General features: G+C 34.0%; 3 protein-coding genes across 6 annotated transcripts; 1 reads left to right on the forward strand and 2 right to left on the reverse strand.

Moving 5' to 3' along the window:
- Nucleotides 1-706: 706 nt before the first annotated feature.
- On the reverse strand, nucleotides 707-8774 carry LOC123870089 (protein inturned). 2 transcript variants are annotated; one of them, XM_045913257.1, is made up of 13 exons: nucleotides 8558-8774; nucleotides 8324-8496; nucleotides 7987-8090; nucleotides 6728-7648; nucleotides 5898-6139; nucleotides 5261-5351; nucleotides 4500-4683; nucleotides 3792-4035; nucleotides 3608-3704; nucleotides 3107-3189; nucleotides 2270-2452; nucleotides 1544-1696; nucleotides 707-1023 (listed from the first exon to the last, which is right to left on the reverse strand). In XM_045913257.1, the coding sequence occupies exons 1-13, from the start codon at nucleotides 8656-8658 to the stop codon at nucleotides 918-920; spliced, it is 2682 nt and encodes an 893-aa protein (XP_045769213.1). In that variant the 5' UTR covers nucleotides 8659-8774; the 3' UTR covers nucleotides 707-917. The 2 variants fall into 2 exon arrangements, with proteins under 2 accessions (XP_045769213.1, XP_045769214.1); XM_045913258.1 differs by lacking the exon at nucleotides 8558-8774 and having other exon boundaries at nucleotides 7987-8086; nucleotides 8324-8449.
- LOC123870094 lies at nucleotides 7493-17767 on the reverse strand. Its single transcript, XM_045913266.1, has 2 exons — nucleotides 16774-17767; nucleotides 7493-7503 (listed from the first exon to the last, which is right to left on the reverse strand). The coding sequence occupies exon 1, from the start codon at nucleotides 17686-17688 to the stop codon at nucleotides 16825-16827; it is 864 nt and encodes a 287-aa protein (XP_045769222.1). The 5' UTR covers nucleotides 17689-17767; the 3' UTR covers nucleotides 7493-7503; nucleotides 16774-16824.
- On the forward strand, nucleotides 9410-15620 carry LOC123870092. 3 transcript variants are annotated; one of them, XR_006797003.1, is made up of 10 exons: nucleotides 9410-9818; nucleotides 10458-10592; nucleotides 11006-11095; nucleotides 11581-11796; nucleotides 12223-12375; nucleotides 13161-13386; nucleotides 13956-14263; nucleotides 14378-14519; nucleotides 15307-15440; nucleotides 15573-15609. XR_006797003.1 is itself a non-coding variant. In XM_045913260.1 (10 exons), the coding sequence occupies exons 1-9, from the start codon at nucleotides 9579-9581 to the stop codon at nucleotides 15372-15374; spliced, it is 1578 nt and encodes a 525-aa protein (XP_045769216.1). In that variant the 5' UTR covers nucleotides 9410-9578; the 3' UTR covers nucleotides 15375-15383; nucleotides 15573-15620. The 3 variants fall into 3 exon arrangements, 2 of the variants coding, with proteins under 2 accessions (XP_045769216.1, XP_045769218.1); XM_045913260.1 differs by having other exon boundaries at nucleotides 15307-15383; nucleotides 15573-15620; XM_045913262.1 differs by having other exon boundaries at nucleotides 15307-15379; nucleotides 15573-15598.
- Nucleotides 17768-18700: the final 933 nt, after the last annotated feature.

An 18700-nucleotide genomic window follows, 5' to 3' on the forward strand; every position in this document is an offset into this window, starting at 1 on the left:
TTTAGTCTCGAACTTAATTTTCAGCGCATTTAACTTACAGATTTCTCTATTTAGATATTTTAAATAATATCTATCCCGTTAACTTTAGAGATTTATTTCAGATTATGATAATTTATTTATTACAAGTTTTGAATTTCATTACGCTACCAATAATCTCGTTTCCTGTTGTCAATTAATAAGTAATACGTTGGTATTATACTTTTTTTTATTGTTCATTTCCTTTTTCCACTCCTATGTGTTAAGCCGCATATACACGATACCAGTAGGTAATCCGTGTTAAAGTTGATCGCACATTACTTCCGCGACGTTCTGCATGAGTTGACTACACAAAAGAGCAAGGTAAAAAATCTATAGATTTTGAAAAGGATTAAAAGTACCAATTGAATACTCATTACTCCAAGAGAGTATATTCCTTGACTTCAAACTTCTATTTATTAAGAAGACCCGCCCCCAACTATGTATTTATTAGGATATAGGATTAATGAAATAAAATTATTTTTAACATACCTATATTTTATTAAAAAATTATAAAAATACAGTAGACTTAATGAACTACTTAAAGAATTAAGAATACACAAGTAGGTACAATAAAAGATATTTATGTAAATAATTCTATTAACAATGGACGGAGTAGGTATGGTATGTACCTGTATTTTTTAATAGGTAAATATTAAATGCAATGTACTAATAGGTACTGTAGATATAATAAACTCAAAATATACAAATTAAAAATGTTTCTTAAAAATTAGGTAAGTATACAACAGTCTTGTCCATATGGCTGGATGGAATTGAAATCCGTCTTTTTTTTTAATTTTTACATGTTCAAGTAAAATAATCCTTTTATAGCCTCCTATACTTACAGGACAGACAAATAAGGAAAACAGTCAAGAAAAGGCTACTCTATTACAAAAAATGCCTTATTCCAAATATGAAAGTAAATAAGCAATTTCTGTTATATCTTGTGGAACAGATTCGTGGTAGCATAGATACAGTTCTCGAGGCTCTGGCTCGCTAAATACACGTCTGGAACAAAATAAATAATAAGTAAGTATCGCCAATAGAAAATGAATACGCATCGACTGAGACGATTTGTTGACCTGCCTAACGCAGCGCTGGTCTTCTAAGTGGGAGGTCCCAGACTTGATTCCCGTCGGAGAATTTGGGAATTTATAATTTCTAAATTGTCTCTGGTCTAGTCTGGTGAGAGGTTACGCCTTTGGCTAGTTGCCACCCTACCGGAAAAGCCGTGCCGTCAAGCGATTTAGCGTTCCGGTACGATACCGTGTAGAAACCGGTAAGGGGTAAGGGCTTAATAAAAACTGTCTTAATATCTCTTCAAGGTTAGCCCGCTCCTACCTGAGACTGCATCCTCACTTATCACCAGGTAATATCGCAGTCAAGGGTTAGTTAACTTGAATAAAAAAAGATTTAGAACCAATTTTTTTTCTGAAGTCTACTTACAGATGACATTAAAGACTATCCCCCCACCTTGAGTTCAATTTTTAACAATTAATTTTAAGATAATGTTTATTTAAAACCTTACCCAACAACCCAAAATTGGAATGGTTCAGCATTCTTCTTACTAATCCCACACTGGTTGAGTATTTCAGTTGGTGCTTCAAATAGCATTCCATATTCTTTTACTGCCACCAATATTTTGTTCAATGGATTCGATGGAGCCTGATTTTTTTTGAACCTACAAGAAATATTAGAAATATAATTTCATATAAGCGTAAACGCAAGATTTCGAATTTATTTCTTTCTTTTCATAAAAAAGAAAAATTTGAAGTCTTGCATTTTGCTTACACATTACACACAATATATTATTATCAACTAGTTCACCATTATCCATATTATATGATGCCCGCGGCTTCATTCACGTGAATTTAAATTATTTTTAAAAACCTTTGAACTCTTTAGTTTTCCAGGAAAAAAATTAGCCCATGGCCATTCCCATAATATAAGTTATCTGTGTCCCAAATTTCGTCAAAAGCGGTCAAGTAGAAAGAGGAAAGCGGGCTCTGAAAAGATAATAACAGACGGACAAGTGGACAGACAGACAGACAGACAGACAAAAATTTAAAAAAAAAACTGTTATGGGTTATCATGAAGTAATGTATGAAGTAATAATTTGTACTAGTACGTACATATTATTCATATATTGATACACATCAAATTAATCGCTTTTCTGTTTGTGTTTGGCGATAAGCAACAGCAACTTGCCGGCTACATAAATTGCCGAAAAAACTAGCCCATTTAGTATACCTACTTTATACTGTGTTGCAGCAACTCGTGGATCTTTTTACAAGCAGTTCTGAAGGTTTTTACTATGTAAGAGTAGAGAGCGTTGTTGGCTTGAATTTCTACGTTCCGTACTGGCGCTATAAGAACACCCTTTTCAGATTCTAGATGTATGAAATGGAACAGGACATTTTCTTCACCAGCTGTTATTCTGAAAAAAGCACAAGTACTTTGATTTGTTTTAATTTATTTTACGGCCCTGGATACCAGTCCATTATTACCATATGATCATAGTATCTCATTTTTTAAAATAACATTTCTCCTCTTTAAATTAAAAACAACTTGGACCATGCAGACTTTACTTAGCGTTAAAGTGAAAAGATTATGGACTAACCACTGACCGCGTAGTTACGTAATCTCATACAAATGATTAAGACAAAAATCTCTGTGGACGTTAACCGTATTGAAATACCAAAACCATACCATATGAAAACCAATCACAAACATCACAAACATTTTTTCGAAACATTTCAAACATTCGAAATTCAATTCAAAACAAAATTCAATTCAAAATTGTTTGCAAATATCGTTAGAAATTCAATTAGAAAACATAGCTCTGCACCATCGTTCGTGATTGGTTGGTCACTCAAAATGATTAGCGCCCACTGAGATTTTTGTCTATCATTTGTATGGGATTACGTAACAGAGAGAGCACTAACTTCTTTCAGTGGATAGGGTATAATACAAGTACGCTGGACTTGCGATTGCCGATCTGTTTTTAAAGCAACTTGATTTTCGCCATTTTGGCGCTGATAGCAGTTATACTGAACGTGAAAAGCTAATTTTACGTAAAATGGTACCGTACCTGTGTACAGTGACGTGATCAAGTTCATTCAAAAGCGATTTTCGAATATCCGATATATCGATATTACTTGATCTACTGCCTTCCTAGAAAAAAAATACATAAAAATAGTAATACGAGTCTACATTATGAATAACGTGTGTACTAACGTGTGTGTAATATGTCAGTCAGTCAGTTTATGCCTTTAATATTAAGTCTAACCTAACGATTTCAATGATATTGAATTGTTATGAATATTCCAACTCAGTTGCAGTCTGTGGTGCTGCGAGAGGTGAAGTTCGAGCTGTCACTGACAATATTGAACTATTTTAGGTTTTTATGAATCCTGTAGGAGCTCTTTGATTTTCCGGGAATAAAAAGTAGCCTGTGTATGTCTTCAGGTCTTTAACTATACTCATGCAAAAAATCAAGACAATCCATTGCTCCATTGCGACGTGATTGAAGGACAAAACAACAAACAAACACGCTTTCGTATTTGGATAGAAGTAGTGATGACAAACCAACCTGTTTATCCCAGTCAGAGTCAGACCCTGATGATTCTCGTCTATTTTTCTGCTCCCTATCCGCTCGTCTGCCTATTATTCTATCTTCGCTTATTTCACTGAAAGATACCGTTCAAAAAATCAGGTTCGAAAATACATTTACTGTGGCGCTATGCATTTACGCAGTAGACCAGCCTATGGCTTACCTATTACTCTTCACACTTCCAGAATCTTCGGAATAACTGACATCTAAACTGGAATGTCTATACTGTTTCTGCGGCCCATTGTACCACTGTGCGTACAGATTGTGTTGGCTTGTGCTGTGGTAGTTGCTGACAGAAGTCTCACTTGTGGAACCTGCGTTGATATGATCCGAGGAGTTGTGACGTCTTTTCATATCCGATTGAGATTTTGGGAGTTTTAATGTGGGGCTTTTATACCCTTTTGTAGCTGTAATAGAAAGAATTAGAGGTAACAGTGTCTATCGCAGGCATTATTATAGTACTAATCGATATTAATATTATAAATGCGAACTTGCAACGCAAACTTACTTTGACTTACAGTGAGTTTAGTCCGTTATTAATTATGTATTTATAATGGGTGTTTGATTACTCACGATGGTTTAAACGAGAGTTTTGACATTACGCTGACTTTTACGGTTCATTATTTATTTAGCATATCCAAATATCTTATATATAAAAATCAATGTTTGTATGTTTGTGTTCTATAGGCGGCTAAACCGCTGATCAGATTGTTATGAAACTTTGGTAGGGTGGTTTGGTAGGGTGAGGGCGCCCGAGATGGTTCCTGCATCAAAAAAACTATACTTATGAATAAAAAAAATCATGTTTGTTTACGGCATTGCAACGCATGCCGGGTACAGCTAGTGTTTAATAAAAATAAAACACACTTACAAGTATTGTCTCTAATCTTCCTCCCATGCTTAGTGAGGTATTGGGGCGACGTTTCTACTTGAGGTTGTGTGTTGGAAGAGAACCAGGAGGGCAAGTACTTGTTCAGTCCAACGTCGAACAACAGTTCCAGACAACTCTCACACTCTTCCACGTAGAACGGCGACGGCGGGGTTACACCTACTGCCTAGTGTGAAATGTGTATGTGTGAATGAAAAACCGGTCAAGTGCGAGTCGGACTCGCATACGAAAGGTTCCGTACCATCGTACAGCATATTTTAATATTTTATGTCCAATAGTGCAAGTTAATGACAGCAGCGCCATCTATATGTGATTTAATAAATTAATTTTTTCGTGAACACAATTTAATTTTTATTATGATTTAACCACAAATTCACTGTTTTCGGACTAAAAAGAAGAGATAGAGGGAAGTATCGTATAGGTTTTCTTTACAGACAACAAAGTGATCCTATAAGGGTTCCGTTTTCCTTTTGAGGTACGGAACCCTAAAAATAATTACGTCTCCTTTAACGTCGCGTCGCGAACAGAGACCCTTAGGCCGCGATAAGTAAGTATTACTCACGTAAATAGCTTACGTAATTAATTGACAACAAATCCACTAAGGTAAATGACACTTTTGACGGTTTTCATTAGTAAATTTGACGTAAGCTAACCGTGTAAGCTACTTATGTGAGTAAAACTTACAGGTGTAATTGCCGCCTTAAGATACGTTAGTTTCGGAATCTTTATTTATCTTTACTTACATCTTCCGTACATCCACCCGCTTCCATCAACGTTGCCAGAACAAAGTGTCCTTTCCCGACAATCAGAAGAAACCAGCGCCCATCGGGAATTCTAAAAATGGTGCAAATTACTTGCTTTAATGGTGAAGGGAAACATCGTGAAGAAACCTGCATACCTGAGTTCTCCATAATGTTCTCAAAGGTGTGTGAAGTCTGCCAATCCACAGCCACACGTCTTGGTCAATATTGTGGGCTATGGCCTAAACCCTTCTCATTCTGAGAGGAGACCTATACTCAGTAATGAGCCATAGATGGGATGTTAATGATGATGACTTATTTGATTACTTTCTACAACAAACTCATTTGCTAAAAACTCAAAAAAACCATTCACTAAAAGAGGTTTGTTGTTGTGCATACATAGTCGATTCTACAGACACATATGAAGTGATTTGCGTCCTCATTTCTAATTCAAACTGATAGGATATGGAACGCCCCAGCAGCATCAGTTTTCCCCTTCAGTTTTAATTTAGAAGTACCTTCAAGTAAAGATTCAATAGGCATCTTCTAAGCAAGCATGCTCCATCTAAGACTGCATCATGACTTATAAGTAGGTCTGATTGCAGCCAAGCGCTAGTCTTTAAATTAAAAAAAAACCTACCTGTATTCACTTGAATCAATCTTATTCTGTTTCCTGTGCTCATTTATAAACACTTCCTTCCATATAACAAGTCTCTCAACATCTTTCTCAGTACTAAGTCTCAGTATGCCATTCAGTTTCAAATAAGCATTTATCTCTTTCAGATCTTCGTCTTGCAAGTGAGAGCTCAATAGATGCCCAGAATAGTACAGACAAGCGCCGATCACTGTGTAGAGACGTTGGAAATTCTCTACGTCATCTGTCTGTAATAATAGAATTATAACACAAGTACAGTAAAATGAAAATTACAGTTGAGATGCAAACTTTAATATCTGTGCAAGCGCAAGCAAGGTTATCAAATAGCACAGAGAGTAACTTTCAATCATCATTGAAGAGACAGGAACAGTACATACTCTTCAAGAGTATGTTTATAGATGACTTTATAGATTATTTCAATAAAAAATTTTGACAGACAGGTTATGTCTGCTCCATGTATGTTAAATCATATGTTTTTCAAAACAATATAGAAGTGAGTAGTAAGATCAGTTCAAAAACTGGATTCTTATCCATACTAATATTATAAATGCGAAAGTGTGTCAGTCTGTCTGCTACGTTTTCACAGCCCAACCGCTGAACCGATTTTAATGAAAGGTAAGACTTGGGATACTTCCCGGGGAACGACATAGCCTACTTTTTATCCCGGAAAATGAAAGAGTTCCTACAGGATTTAAAAAAACTGAAATCCACGCGGGCGAAGCCGCGGGCATCCACTAGTTTCTTACACATCTAGGCTATGCCTTTGCTTCACTTCAAACACTGCACCTCATATGATGATACCCATATTAACTTACCCACTCTCTATAATCAGCTGCTTCCAATTCTGTGATAGCATCATCCACTTGAATTTTAACTTCCAACGGCAAAGATACAGTTCTAGCTGCCAATGTCTCTTCCAAGCCTACATTTACACTGTTTATCTTATCTTTATTCTGACTGCCAAATAACAAAGATACAAAAATCCTCGCAAACAAACTGTCTAGTTTATCCACATTGTTCGGTTTAGTAAAACATGTTTTTAGGGATCCGTACAGTAACTCCAAAACTTTTACTATATCATCTATAATCCTTCTAGCAGCAAAAACATCAATTTTATCATTTGGTATAGCAATTAATAGCAAATCATTGCAATGTGAAGCATATGTTATGTTTATTAGCTGATTTTTGTGTAACACTGTGGATACAACTGGCTCGCTTGTACCCAAAGACTTTGGAGCTAAATGGTTTAGTGTTAAATAAGCACCTCTAGTGTTGTACAAAAAATTTTGATTGAAAGGTCTCGGAAAACAGTACAATACACCTTTGTCATCATTGCTTGGGTACTCTGCTTCATTTCCACACATATAAAGAGCAGAGCACATTGAGTCTTTCAGTAACTGAGTCAGAGAATTTTCCGGAGCATTTTTGGAGGTCAATAACTTCTCTAAATCAATGTTAAACCCTTCTGATACAACTTGAAAGGTTAATTTAGGATTTTCTACATCTTCAATGACTCTTTGTAAAACATTATTAATATTGTAAGAAGTCACTTCAATGCCATTGATTTTTTGTAAATAAAACCCAGATTTGACTTTTGGGATGTATATAGCTTTGGCTTCTGGCAGAAAATCAGCGACTACTAAAGTTTTACCATCTGCATGAGTTTCTAAGCTTATACCAAACAGTTTTTCTATTTGACAATTTTTTTCACTGCTGAAAATCATGTTTTTGCTAACCTGTAATATTAAAAAAAAAAACTTTGTTGGTTTAAATGAATTAAGATACAGTAGGTACACTTTTATAAGTAACGCTAATGTACGGTCGGCATCAGGATTTGAGTAGCAATTCTACAAAATTATTGCATCAAAAACTTGTCGCACATATTATGACTTTTTTCTATAGACATGCCACACACACCTAACACATGTGCAAAACACACATTATTAAGATGCTAAACAACTTATGGCCCTTGACTGTACCTGTGATGAAATCTTATTCGATCTTAAGCTGATACAACTTATAAAAGTAAACTTTAAATAATTTTAACAATTTACTTAATATAAAATTCAATTACCTGTATTATAATAAATTTATTGTTATCTTCAAAGTATTTTTTCTTATCATTCCCATTATCCTTTAGCTTTAACTTTCTCGTCTTTAAAACTTTGAATATTCTACCTTAAATTATTTAAAGACATGTAATAATATAATGTACCTATTATAATCTTTTTAAAAGCAATGTTGTATTCTATTCTATTCATTTCTTTTTATTCATAATAAATACATTATAAGAAGTTATTTAATTTAATTAGATAGCTTGTTAACAACTTAATCCATAAGATAAGAACAGGCTAAAAAGATTGGATTTCTCAAAAAACATAAGTTTAAATGTTAGATAATTCAAGATATACCTTTAGTGGAACGCCTTGTAGAAGATCTTTTAAAGTCACTTCTTAATTTAAAAGTTTCACAACTTTCTAGCAGTGGGGCTTTAGAATCATCTGTAGTTTCACTGCATACTTTAGTTTTGATATAAACCAATTCACCATCTTCTCCTATATCCGAGTCCCATTCCGGGACTGAACTGTAATGAGAGCCACAAATGTAATAATTAAAAACATTTAAACTTTGAAAGTTAGCGGTACCTTTCCGTATCAGAATATTTTGAATCGTCTGATGAATTTGTCCAATCGTTATCGGAGTCGCATGGGCTTTCATAGCTGACTTTATTCTTATACGCATTCATTGGTGAACAATAAAAGTCGATATTTTTCGTTCTTGTTTAAAAATTGTAATAATTTGTAATCACAATAAAAATAAACAAGGAAAAATGCGCCGGAAAAACACGAAAAAGAAAACAAAAACTTTTTGACATAAATACAAATATTTACTGGCTTTACAGCACTGGATTCTAGTCTTTTGGGTTTACAGTTTCAATGGGCTTTTAAAAGAAAAACAAACACTCGAATCTTCGAACTTTTTTTAACTACACAATTTAATTTGAGTTTGTGCTATCTGTACGAATATGCATAATATGTAATTTGGACTTCGTCTGTGTTGGCGTTTGCTGGTGATGCCTGGTGGAACACTTTGAAGCAGATTCGTGGTCTGTGCTGGGAAGCGCTCTAGAGGAGCGCCGCGCGTGTGTCGGCGAGCGCGCGCACGGACGGAATTCATACCTTAATAGTTTCCCTAACTTGTATATAACTACAACCTTGACATTGGCTAATCTATGCAAAGCCAGAGTACGAGAGAAAAAAATGTGAATTTGTGATAGTCTCAAGTGCGCCCCAAAATCGCCACGTCTATGTGTAAATGTGCAATAATAATTATTATACTGTGCAAAACTCAAAAGCTCCTGATTACGTATTCTTTGAAAACTACCCGCAGACTGAATATTAGACCGCAACCGTGGATCTAGAGCCGTAAAGCCACTTTAAATAAAAAAGTAACTTAAAAGAGCTAGACCGCTAGAATTCAGGGCCGTAAAGCCAGTTTTATATAAAAAGTAAACATGCTTTTTGGCATATTTTTGGCCAAAAGCCAAGAAACTTATTTTTTGGCACCAAAATTCAAAAAACAATATTTATGTTTGAAATAATCATTTCTATAATTATTGTCATAATTTAAACTTATCATTATGAATTTGTAATACAAATCGATGAAATGCAAGATGAATCGGAACTTAATTACTGTTCATCCACATATTCTTCCTCAACTTGTATTGCAAATGTTTTTCCGGAAAAAATAAGTTACGAAAAGCAAATGCAATCATCATATTGCAGCTTTCGAGGTAAATTTTCGGATCCAAAATATGCTTTATTCAAAGATCCAGAAATGATCCCTGCAGACAAAACTTGTGAAAAATGTTCAAGTTCAATTGAACCGCTTTGTCATGTAAAACTTGTGAGTTTTTGTTTTTTATGATTCTAATAAAATGTACGTATATAGGTACCTACCTTACGATCCCGGCTCCACTATGTAGAATTAGTTAACATCAATTTGATTTAAGGGGGGATGAAAGTACGTAGGGGAGGTGGTCCTGAAAGCCTAGTTAAAATTTAACAGCGAAGAAATCCATTCTTTTTCAAAATCATATGCGAACATGATAATTCGTTTATATTCACTGGACAGATTAATTTCCTTTTGTGCTGAAGCTAAAGGGCAACTACTGCTGCTCCCATTCAAAACAAAACCTACAACAGATTATCCACTTTGTACCTCAGACTTGGTAACAACTGCTAGGCCACTACAAATCATCATCATCATCACCATGATGAATCCCTCGCCAGATCACTAGATGGGCCTCCTCTCAGAATGAGAAGAGGTTGGCCATAGTCACCACACTGGCCAAGTGCAGATTGGCAGACACAGTAACTAGGTAGGTACCTACTTAATATAAACCAACCGTCATTCACCCGTGCGAACACGGGTCAGATCGCTACCAGGGTTATGGCACAATAGGTAACTACTAACTAGGTAAGTTACCTACCTTCTAATGAGGTTACCTTCTCAATTCCTACATTTTCTGCATTATCGTTTCAGGAATCAATCGATAAATTAAAAGAAAGCACAAAGCAGTTACTGTGTTTGTTAGAAGAAATACAAACCAAAACTCACGGAAAAAATATTCCGGATGAGAATCTTAAAATCACTAATTATATCAAGTCACTACCTCAAGTAAGTTTTTTCTTAGGTAGACAAAAACTAAGTCAATTAAAAAAAACCATCATCAGGGGTTCCTTTTTCGTGTTACACCTACTCTACCAAAATATTCGATGGGGTACGGCCGAAGTATAAGGGGAATATGCATTCATCACATCGGGTCTGCCCGCGAAATTCAAATTTAATTTGGTTTTTCACAATTTGTAAATTAATACGAACAAGCAGGTTTATGGTATTCTAATTCTAACAGTGGTGGCAGTATCATCTTCACAGGATTACATAAAAATCTTTACTTGAAAGTGTTCTGTTGAAAGTTGTAGGTATGCCGTTGTGCGTTGTGATGTTAAATAAGTACCCACATACTTATTTATAATTTCGGAGTAATTAGGTATATAAAAATGTTAACTAAATAAAGAAATGTTTACTAGGACGACGATGTCAATAGCGAAGGGTTCAGTACAATAGGTCTTAAAACATTGGAAGCCAATGCGAAAAACTTGGATGCCATTTACATTGAGGTAAATAACTTCATTTTATCTATAATTTATATTAAGTAGTTATGTAGACTAATGTAGATTATTATGTAGGCTATAGGAAAGGTATGTCTATCTGTGATTTCGAAATAATTGCTTCTTACTAAAATCATAATATTTTGGTTATTTTATGTTTACGATAGCTACGTTATGTCGTAATAAAGTAAGTATATCAACGTGTATTTCGTCTTTGCCGAGGCAATCTTTGAAACGGCTGAACCAATTTTGACGATCAAATCGATTTTTTAATCCAGGGATATTAAAAAATCTTACGGGATTTTTGAAACTTAAAATCTACGCGTATTTAACGATTATTAATTATTTACTTCATGATATTTGGGATGGGGGCCTAAATGACAAAGTTAAACGGACGAACAAACGTAGCACCTTATTGGCTGGACAGTGCATGTTGTTGCCCATATGAGTGAGCGAGACATACTACAGCACCACTTATACCCGCTTTTTTTCAGGATGACCACGATAGTTGTTCAGTATATAATCGACTAATAAGGAAGTGCATTTGCCTAAACCACCCGGACTATAACGATTTCGTTATACATTTCAATGAAGACTCCAAATATACTACCAGTAACCTGGGTGAGATTATAAAGAACATGCGTATTTTGAAGAAGTTTCTCTACATGGGGGGTAATTATACAAGGAATGCACTGATGTTTTTGAATGAAGTTAGTGGTTTTATTTTAATTTTTTTTTTGTGCTTTTTAATTTCCCTCTCAAAGACACTTTTAAATGATGTCTCTATAGTTGAATGGTTTAGAGGTGGGCTAAAATCTAACATCTTAGGTTTAAATCCCACCTTCATTGGGCCACTCATATCGTTTCTATTCTTATTATCTAACTAACCTATCTACGTTTTTGAAAATGAGTTATCATGTAATAAATAAAAAATAGAGCTTTCAATCCATGGCATTACATAGTAGGTACTTTAAAACACCTTAATAAAAGATGGTGGCTTCAAAACAGCTGTTCTGTTTGGCCGTTTGGCGATCATTTCAAATACGATAAGAAGTACTTTCACGTTACTTCCGCCCAAAAAAATATGAATATTCTGGTAATTCGTGCCTAAAGTGGTTTTACTTCAAAAAATACAGGGTATGATGGAGTCCCCACATAGCGAGCGTGTGGAAATAACGCAGGCGTGCTCGAACGCAGACATCTGCAATTTATTCGACGATCACTCGATCGTCATAGTTTGCATATCGTGGCCGTGCATTAACAAATACTACGGGGACTATGTGACTCAGGTACGCAGTCTTTTATAAACTTAGGTATATATAAATAAATAAATAAAAGTTCATTCAGCTCAACAAAATCACAAAAAAAAAGAATAAAAATAAAAATACAATTCATACAAATTATCAACTAAACTTAAAACTAGAAAATACTAAGACCAATAAATGTGTCTGTGAGCTAAAAGGGCTCTGCTTTTTCCTTTTTTTTTAATAAATAAATATAGGTACATGTGTAGCTCAAAGCGCTTGTTTTCTACGATTGGCGTAAAAGTGGTCGTAGCTACATTACATTGATATTAGGTATACTGTCCAGTGCTCCACGCGCAGAAAAAGGAAAATTTACTGATACCAATACCGCGGCGCGGCGGCACACCGCACCGCCACGCCTTCGCGTTCGATAAATCACCCCCAGCTCACGTTTTTTTTTTTCAGAACTAGATAGGTAGTAAGCGTTCAGAAATCTATTTGCGCACACACATACTGCACTTTTGATTATAAATTTAAAATAAAATAACTAGGTTTTGTATTCCTTTTATTTTAAAAATCCAAGTTGACTATAATACTTTGTTTGATAAAATTAAATAAAAGATCTCGTTTTAATTTGATGAGTGATTTCAGTCAAAGTTCTAAATCCATATTCCGTATGTCCGCTTGAGTGTTCACTCACGCAAACGGGCATAGTTAGGTACCTACTCGTTTTTGCATATTGCCTAAATGTCTACTGTGTTGATTTGTACGAAAAAATATTACCTACCTACTCTTTATTTTTTAAATCAATTTTCAAAACTTTTTTCCAGGCTCTAGCAGCAGGTTTTTTATATAAACTTGTCCAGCTAGAAGAAGGGAGAAGATACTTAAATTACAGTTCGAAGATTACTAACGATATAAAAAAGGTTTTGAGAAAAAACAGTACCTCGATTGAGGTAGATACGATAGAGTCTTTAAATACAATATTAAACTTACTTAAGCCAGTATTTGTGAAAAACTTGGCTGTTACTTACTTCAGTAAAGCGATGTACGAAGGTAATGATAAGAAGAAATTTGTAACAAGAGCTCAAAACACTTGTAGTTTGTTGAAAAACCTAAAGACATTTCAAGCAAATGTAATACAAAAACTAAGGCGGCCAAAGATCATCCCGGTTTATACAGATTGAATTAGATTTAAAAACTCGCGATAAGAAAGAAATGAAATCATCCTTATAAAAGCTATGGGTAAAACTTTTCTAAAATCTTTCATACACGGTGTAAAAGATGGTGTACCGAAAAGTAAGAGTGACTTTCAAGCCGATCTTGTAATGTTTTTATTTTGGCAATTTTTACTTTAAAATCCAATCGACTGATGTGAGTAGGTAACTGCATGGTATTACAAATTCCTTTCATTTTACAAAAAGGCTTTAATTTAATTTTTTACGTGCTAATCCTTTCTTTGCTCATTAAAATGTGCAAATGATTTTCTTAATTAATTTTTAAAACCTGTTTTGCAAATTTAATTTTTTTCATTTCCGATTTAAGCTCAATATTTCAGGCACCGTATTTTACACTGTGTATTATACTTTTATTTGTTTCAAAAATGTCCAAAAAATATTTTTTAGGTGTTGGGAAGAGAACTATATGCGACTTGGCACAACATCGCAAATACATGACATTTGAAGAAGTCCTGATGCACTTAGAAATACTAGACACATTTAGCCAATACGATAGCAGTCAAACAGAGTTAACTTTATATTTGCCGCTTTTATTAGTACTTTTAAAACATTTGATAATGGAATACGATAATAGTGAAATAAATACAATAGTTACGAGTATACTCAACAGTATTGTTTCTAAAAACGTAAATGAAAAAGAATCAGAAATATCAAATACTGCGAAAACAGTGATATTAGTTGAAACAACCACGCAGGTACCTATTTAAACCATTGTTAAAGTTTTCTAATATCAATTAAAGAAGTAACTATTTACTATTTTGTACCAGCCCTTTGACTATAGTTTACAATTCAAATTACATTAATTCTAGGCCAGTAAAAAAATGAAAAGTGAAGAAATTCAATTTCCTCCGAAGAAAGCAAACAAGCAACAGACACCAAAAAAACTTAATAAAAGCAAAACTGGTTTAGGGGTTTCGCCTAACAAATTTAGTCAACTTTCAAAGCGGAAAGGTACGGTTATAGCTGTACCAATTTCTTTTATGACCAAAATTATTAATTAATCCAGATGTAATCTATCGACAAGTTTAGACGTTGTCGATAATTATTGTTATTAGTTAATATTTGCTCTTTTTTATTACTTGATGATAATACTATAAAAACGTTGCTAAGAAAGATCGACGGATTTTTTTTTTAGATAGACTAGAATCTAGATTTCCGATTTCCGACTAGAGTTCCGATTTTGGGCACGCGCCAAAAGAGCCTTGTCGGACTGGTAGGTAGATAGTGAAGTCACATTTAAGGTGGATGTAATGGGTCTGCCCGCGAAATTCAATTTTTTTTTGGTTTTTCGCAATTTGTAAACTAATACGACAAAGTAGGCTATGGGTCATGAGACCAGCATGCCCGCGAAATTCAAATTTAATTTGGTATTTCGCAATTTGTAAACTAATACGACAACGTAGGCTTATGGTTATTTTATTTGCGACGATGGCAATATCATACAAGTTTATATAAAAATCTTTACTTGAAAAGGTCCAGTTTAAGAAATAAATTAAAATATCGACTAATTTGTGAGAATAGTCGTGAAGAATTTGTGAAGATGATACTGCCATTGGCGGAATTAGAATGCCATAAGCCTACTTTAACCTATTTACAAATTGCGAAAAACTAAATTAAATTCGAATTTCGCAGTTAGACCTGTTTAGTGCGCCTTAATGCCCTAACCATACAGGTAAGTACATAACCTACATACCTACACAATGTAGATTTTGAATACTTCTTAATTAAGTTTATTCAGTTTCAGAATGGGAACCTGCCAATGTACGAGTACTCAACAGATCAAAAAAATTTAACAATGCTACATAAGGAGCGTAGGTAGATATGGGTATACCTAACGATTATTCCTTTATTAAAATATGCGTAGGTAGTTAGGTACGTTTTTAATTTCTTACTACGTAAGTGCCTAAAATCTGGATTTGTTGCCTTTTGCATTAGGCCATTTTTTTACCAAGGTAGGTATGTAGGCACGATTTTTCTTTTCATATATTTTCTTTTTTTTTTCAGATCATACAAAGAAATAAATAATTTTTGTGTCCATGGACAAATGAAATAAAATGCGTAAAATAAAATATGTATATTAATAAAATAAAAACAAAAACCCTACTTTTGTGCATTTTTTTTCCAAAATCTTGTGTGTCTTTCTTGTAAATCTTTTAATGCAAATAGTAAAATCAGTGAAGAATAAAGTATGACAATTTTCCTCTATTTCTAAAATTTATATTTTACGGCTACAGCATACAAAATTATAGGTAAAATAATATCTTATGCCTACTTATTTATTCAGAATTTAATAAATAAATTAAGTTATTGAAATTGTAAAATGTAAACCATACACTAACTTTAAACATTATTTTGTAATCACAGGTTTGTTATAGCTATGTCACATTCTGTTAAAATGCAGTAATAAAATACCTACCTACTTAATAGGACTGATGACATTCTACATACAAAGACTTCTAAAATTACCCTTTCCAAGTTTCCATAAATATATATCTTATTATAACAGCTAACTTTCACCAAATATTTATTTTATTACAAATTTATTTATCTTTTGTGTACTTAGGTACATGCTTAAATAAATAACTTATAATTCTCACTCAAATTATTGCTTTTTTAATAATTGTTTTAATTCACACAATGTAAAACTAATCAGACTATTGAAGCATTAATAGAAAAAAGGAATGTTAATTTAATAAGCAAGATTGTGAAACCTGAATTATATTTCTAACATATAAAATTATACCACACTTACTTAAATAAAAATATGCAATAAATAAAAATATATGCAAAATATCATTGAGATCCAACTTTATCATAGCTTGCCTCAGTTTCTTCTCTGTGAGCTCAGAATTATTAATAATATAATTAACTAATTCTGAATTCAGCACCTTATTTTTTTAGTAAAAGCATCGTAAAGAATAACAATAGATAACAAATAATATATTACAGTTGAAAATAGAAATTATTAACATTGGCATTAGCTAGTTGATTTTGAGTTTGCCAGATTTGGTACATTAAATTTAGCATTTTACGTAAAATAGCAGATTTCTGAACTTTACCTATTTAATATGCACCTTTATGGGTAACTTTTAAATTGCGAGACAGCCTAATCCAAGTATATTACAGCTTTATAAATAGAAAGTAGAGCCAGTTTAAAGAACTAGTTAATCTCAACACTAACTGGTTTACACATTTCAGTGGTAACAGATATAAGAATGCCATAATATAAACTGATTTCTTGCAGTAACAAATAAATTCAGTCAAAATTTCTATCATCATACCTTTGTTGAGGCCTATCATAACCAATTGTTCGCTTCTTCAATGGATTAGGGTTACTAGGCCTGAATATCATTGCAATCAAAATATAAAAACCCCCAACAATCTTACTAAAGAAATCTAAGCACCCCAAAATGAGAGGAGTAGATTTTGTAATCAGATTTGACAATTCTCGAACTAAAGCTAATACAAAGTTACCTAGGAATTGAACAAATGCATTACTTCCTGTAAATATAGCTATGATAAAGGCAAAAATGAATGTTATGAACTCTTTTATACTGTTTAGTGTAAAGGCATTTTTTAAACAAAAAACTATTTCATTTGCAGTTTCATTGAGTTTCGCTTCAATAGGTTTTTCAACACATCCCAACAATATGGGCTCCGCTTCCAAGAAGGCGTCAGTTATGTGCCTTATGCATTTCAATGTGATAATAACTTCATAATCTAGGTATTTAACACTTTTAATTTGAAACCAAAACAGTCCGAACGGCTGGTTGTCGATTTCTGTCCAGATACATATGCCTGTTGAATGCCCTATAGCTTCAGAGTCAGAAATGCCGATCCACTGCCCTTTTGGGCATATTTTCTGTAGCTTATATTGTGCTTCCAATAAATCCCTTTTTAATTCTACTTCCGCTGGGCTGAGTTTTACAATATCCCGGTAACCGACACGCTCGTCAGCAAGTCTCCTTTCAAGGTAACGTCCCAAGAAAATACGAGATCTTAACAAATTCTTCACGTAATCTCTTACTTTTAACACCTCTTCACCTACCACAGTCTTTAATTCACTCAACTCAGATGTCGTCGAAGAATTGAACGAAGAATTTAGGCGTGACACGCTCATTTTAATTATAGAAATGAGAAAAAATACACAAAAATCGAAATGAAGTTATGAAATCCACCATTTACCATACCAAAACAATCACAAATTGCACAAAAAATTGCGCATATTGTCAAAGTCAAACACCCGTCATTTGTCAAATGATTAAATTTTTTTCAACTGGATTTACGGCTCTGAGTTCTAGCTTTTTGAGCTTACTAATGTATCCACAGAACCACAGAAATATTACAGAAACAGCTTTAGAATTTTTAGATGAACAATTTTCTTGACGACAGTCGCGGTAAGGAAGGTCGATGTTGACTGTTGAGGTGATGACGGTCTATTTCGACTGTGGAGGCAACGATAGTCGATGTTGACCATCGAGGTAGGTAACGGTGGTCGTAGTCGAAGAAACGAAGGTCGATATCAAATGTCGAGGTAACGACGGCCAATCTCGCCTGTTTACGTGCCTTACGAAGGTAGATGTTGACTGTCAATGTAACGAATGGCGATCTCGACAGTCGAGGAGGTCTATGTCGACGAAGTAACGGTGGGCAATATCAACTGGCAATTCAAAGACGAGAAAAATATTATATTAGCTTAATAATATTGTGGCTATTAATATAGTTAGCCAAAGTAGACAGAATCATAGATTCGTTGACTTATTTCATTAATCTAAGCATAGATTCAATCTATAATAGTTCGAAGCACAATATTTCCTGCCAGGCACTGTACATAGGTACTTTTTATTTAGGTACCATAAAAACTGAATATATGTGTAGAATCACGACACTCAGGTATTAGGTACTTACGCTACAGCATACGAATAACGGAACGGCATCACAACGCCGCACGTCTCATGTAGGTATGCTATATTAGTGTAGCCGCAGCATTATCGACAAACGCCAAACGGCTTTGTGAATGTATCTGTGCATCTGTCTGTGGCATCGTAGCTCTTAAACGAATGAACTGATTTTAATTTAGTTTTTTTTTTGTTTGAAAGGTGGCTTGGGCTTGACCGAGTGTCTTTAGCTAT

The sequence above is a fragment of the Maniola jurtina genome, chromosome 12 (assembly GCF_905333055.1).
Source record: "Maniola jurtina chromosome 12, ilManJurt1.1, whole genome shotgun sequence".
NCBI classification, from domain to species: domain Eukaryota; kingdom Metazoa; phylum Arthropoda; class Insecta; order Lepidoptera; family Nymphalidae; genus Maniola; species Maniola jurtina.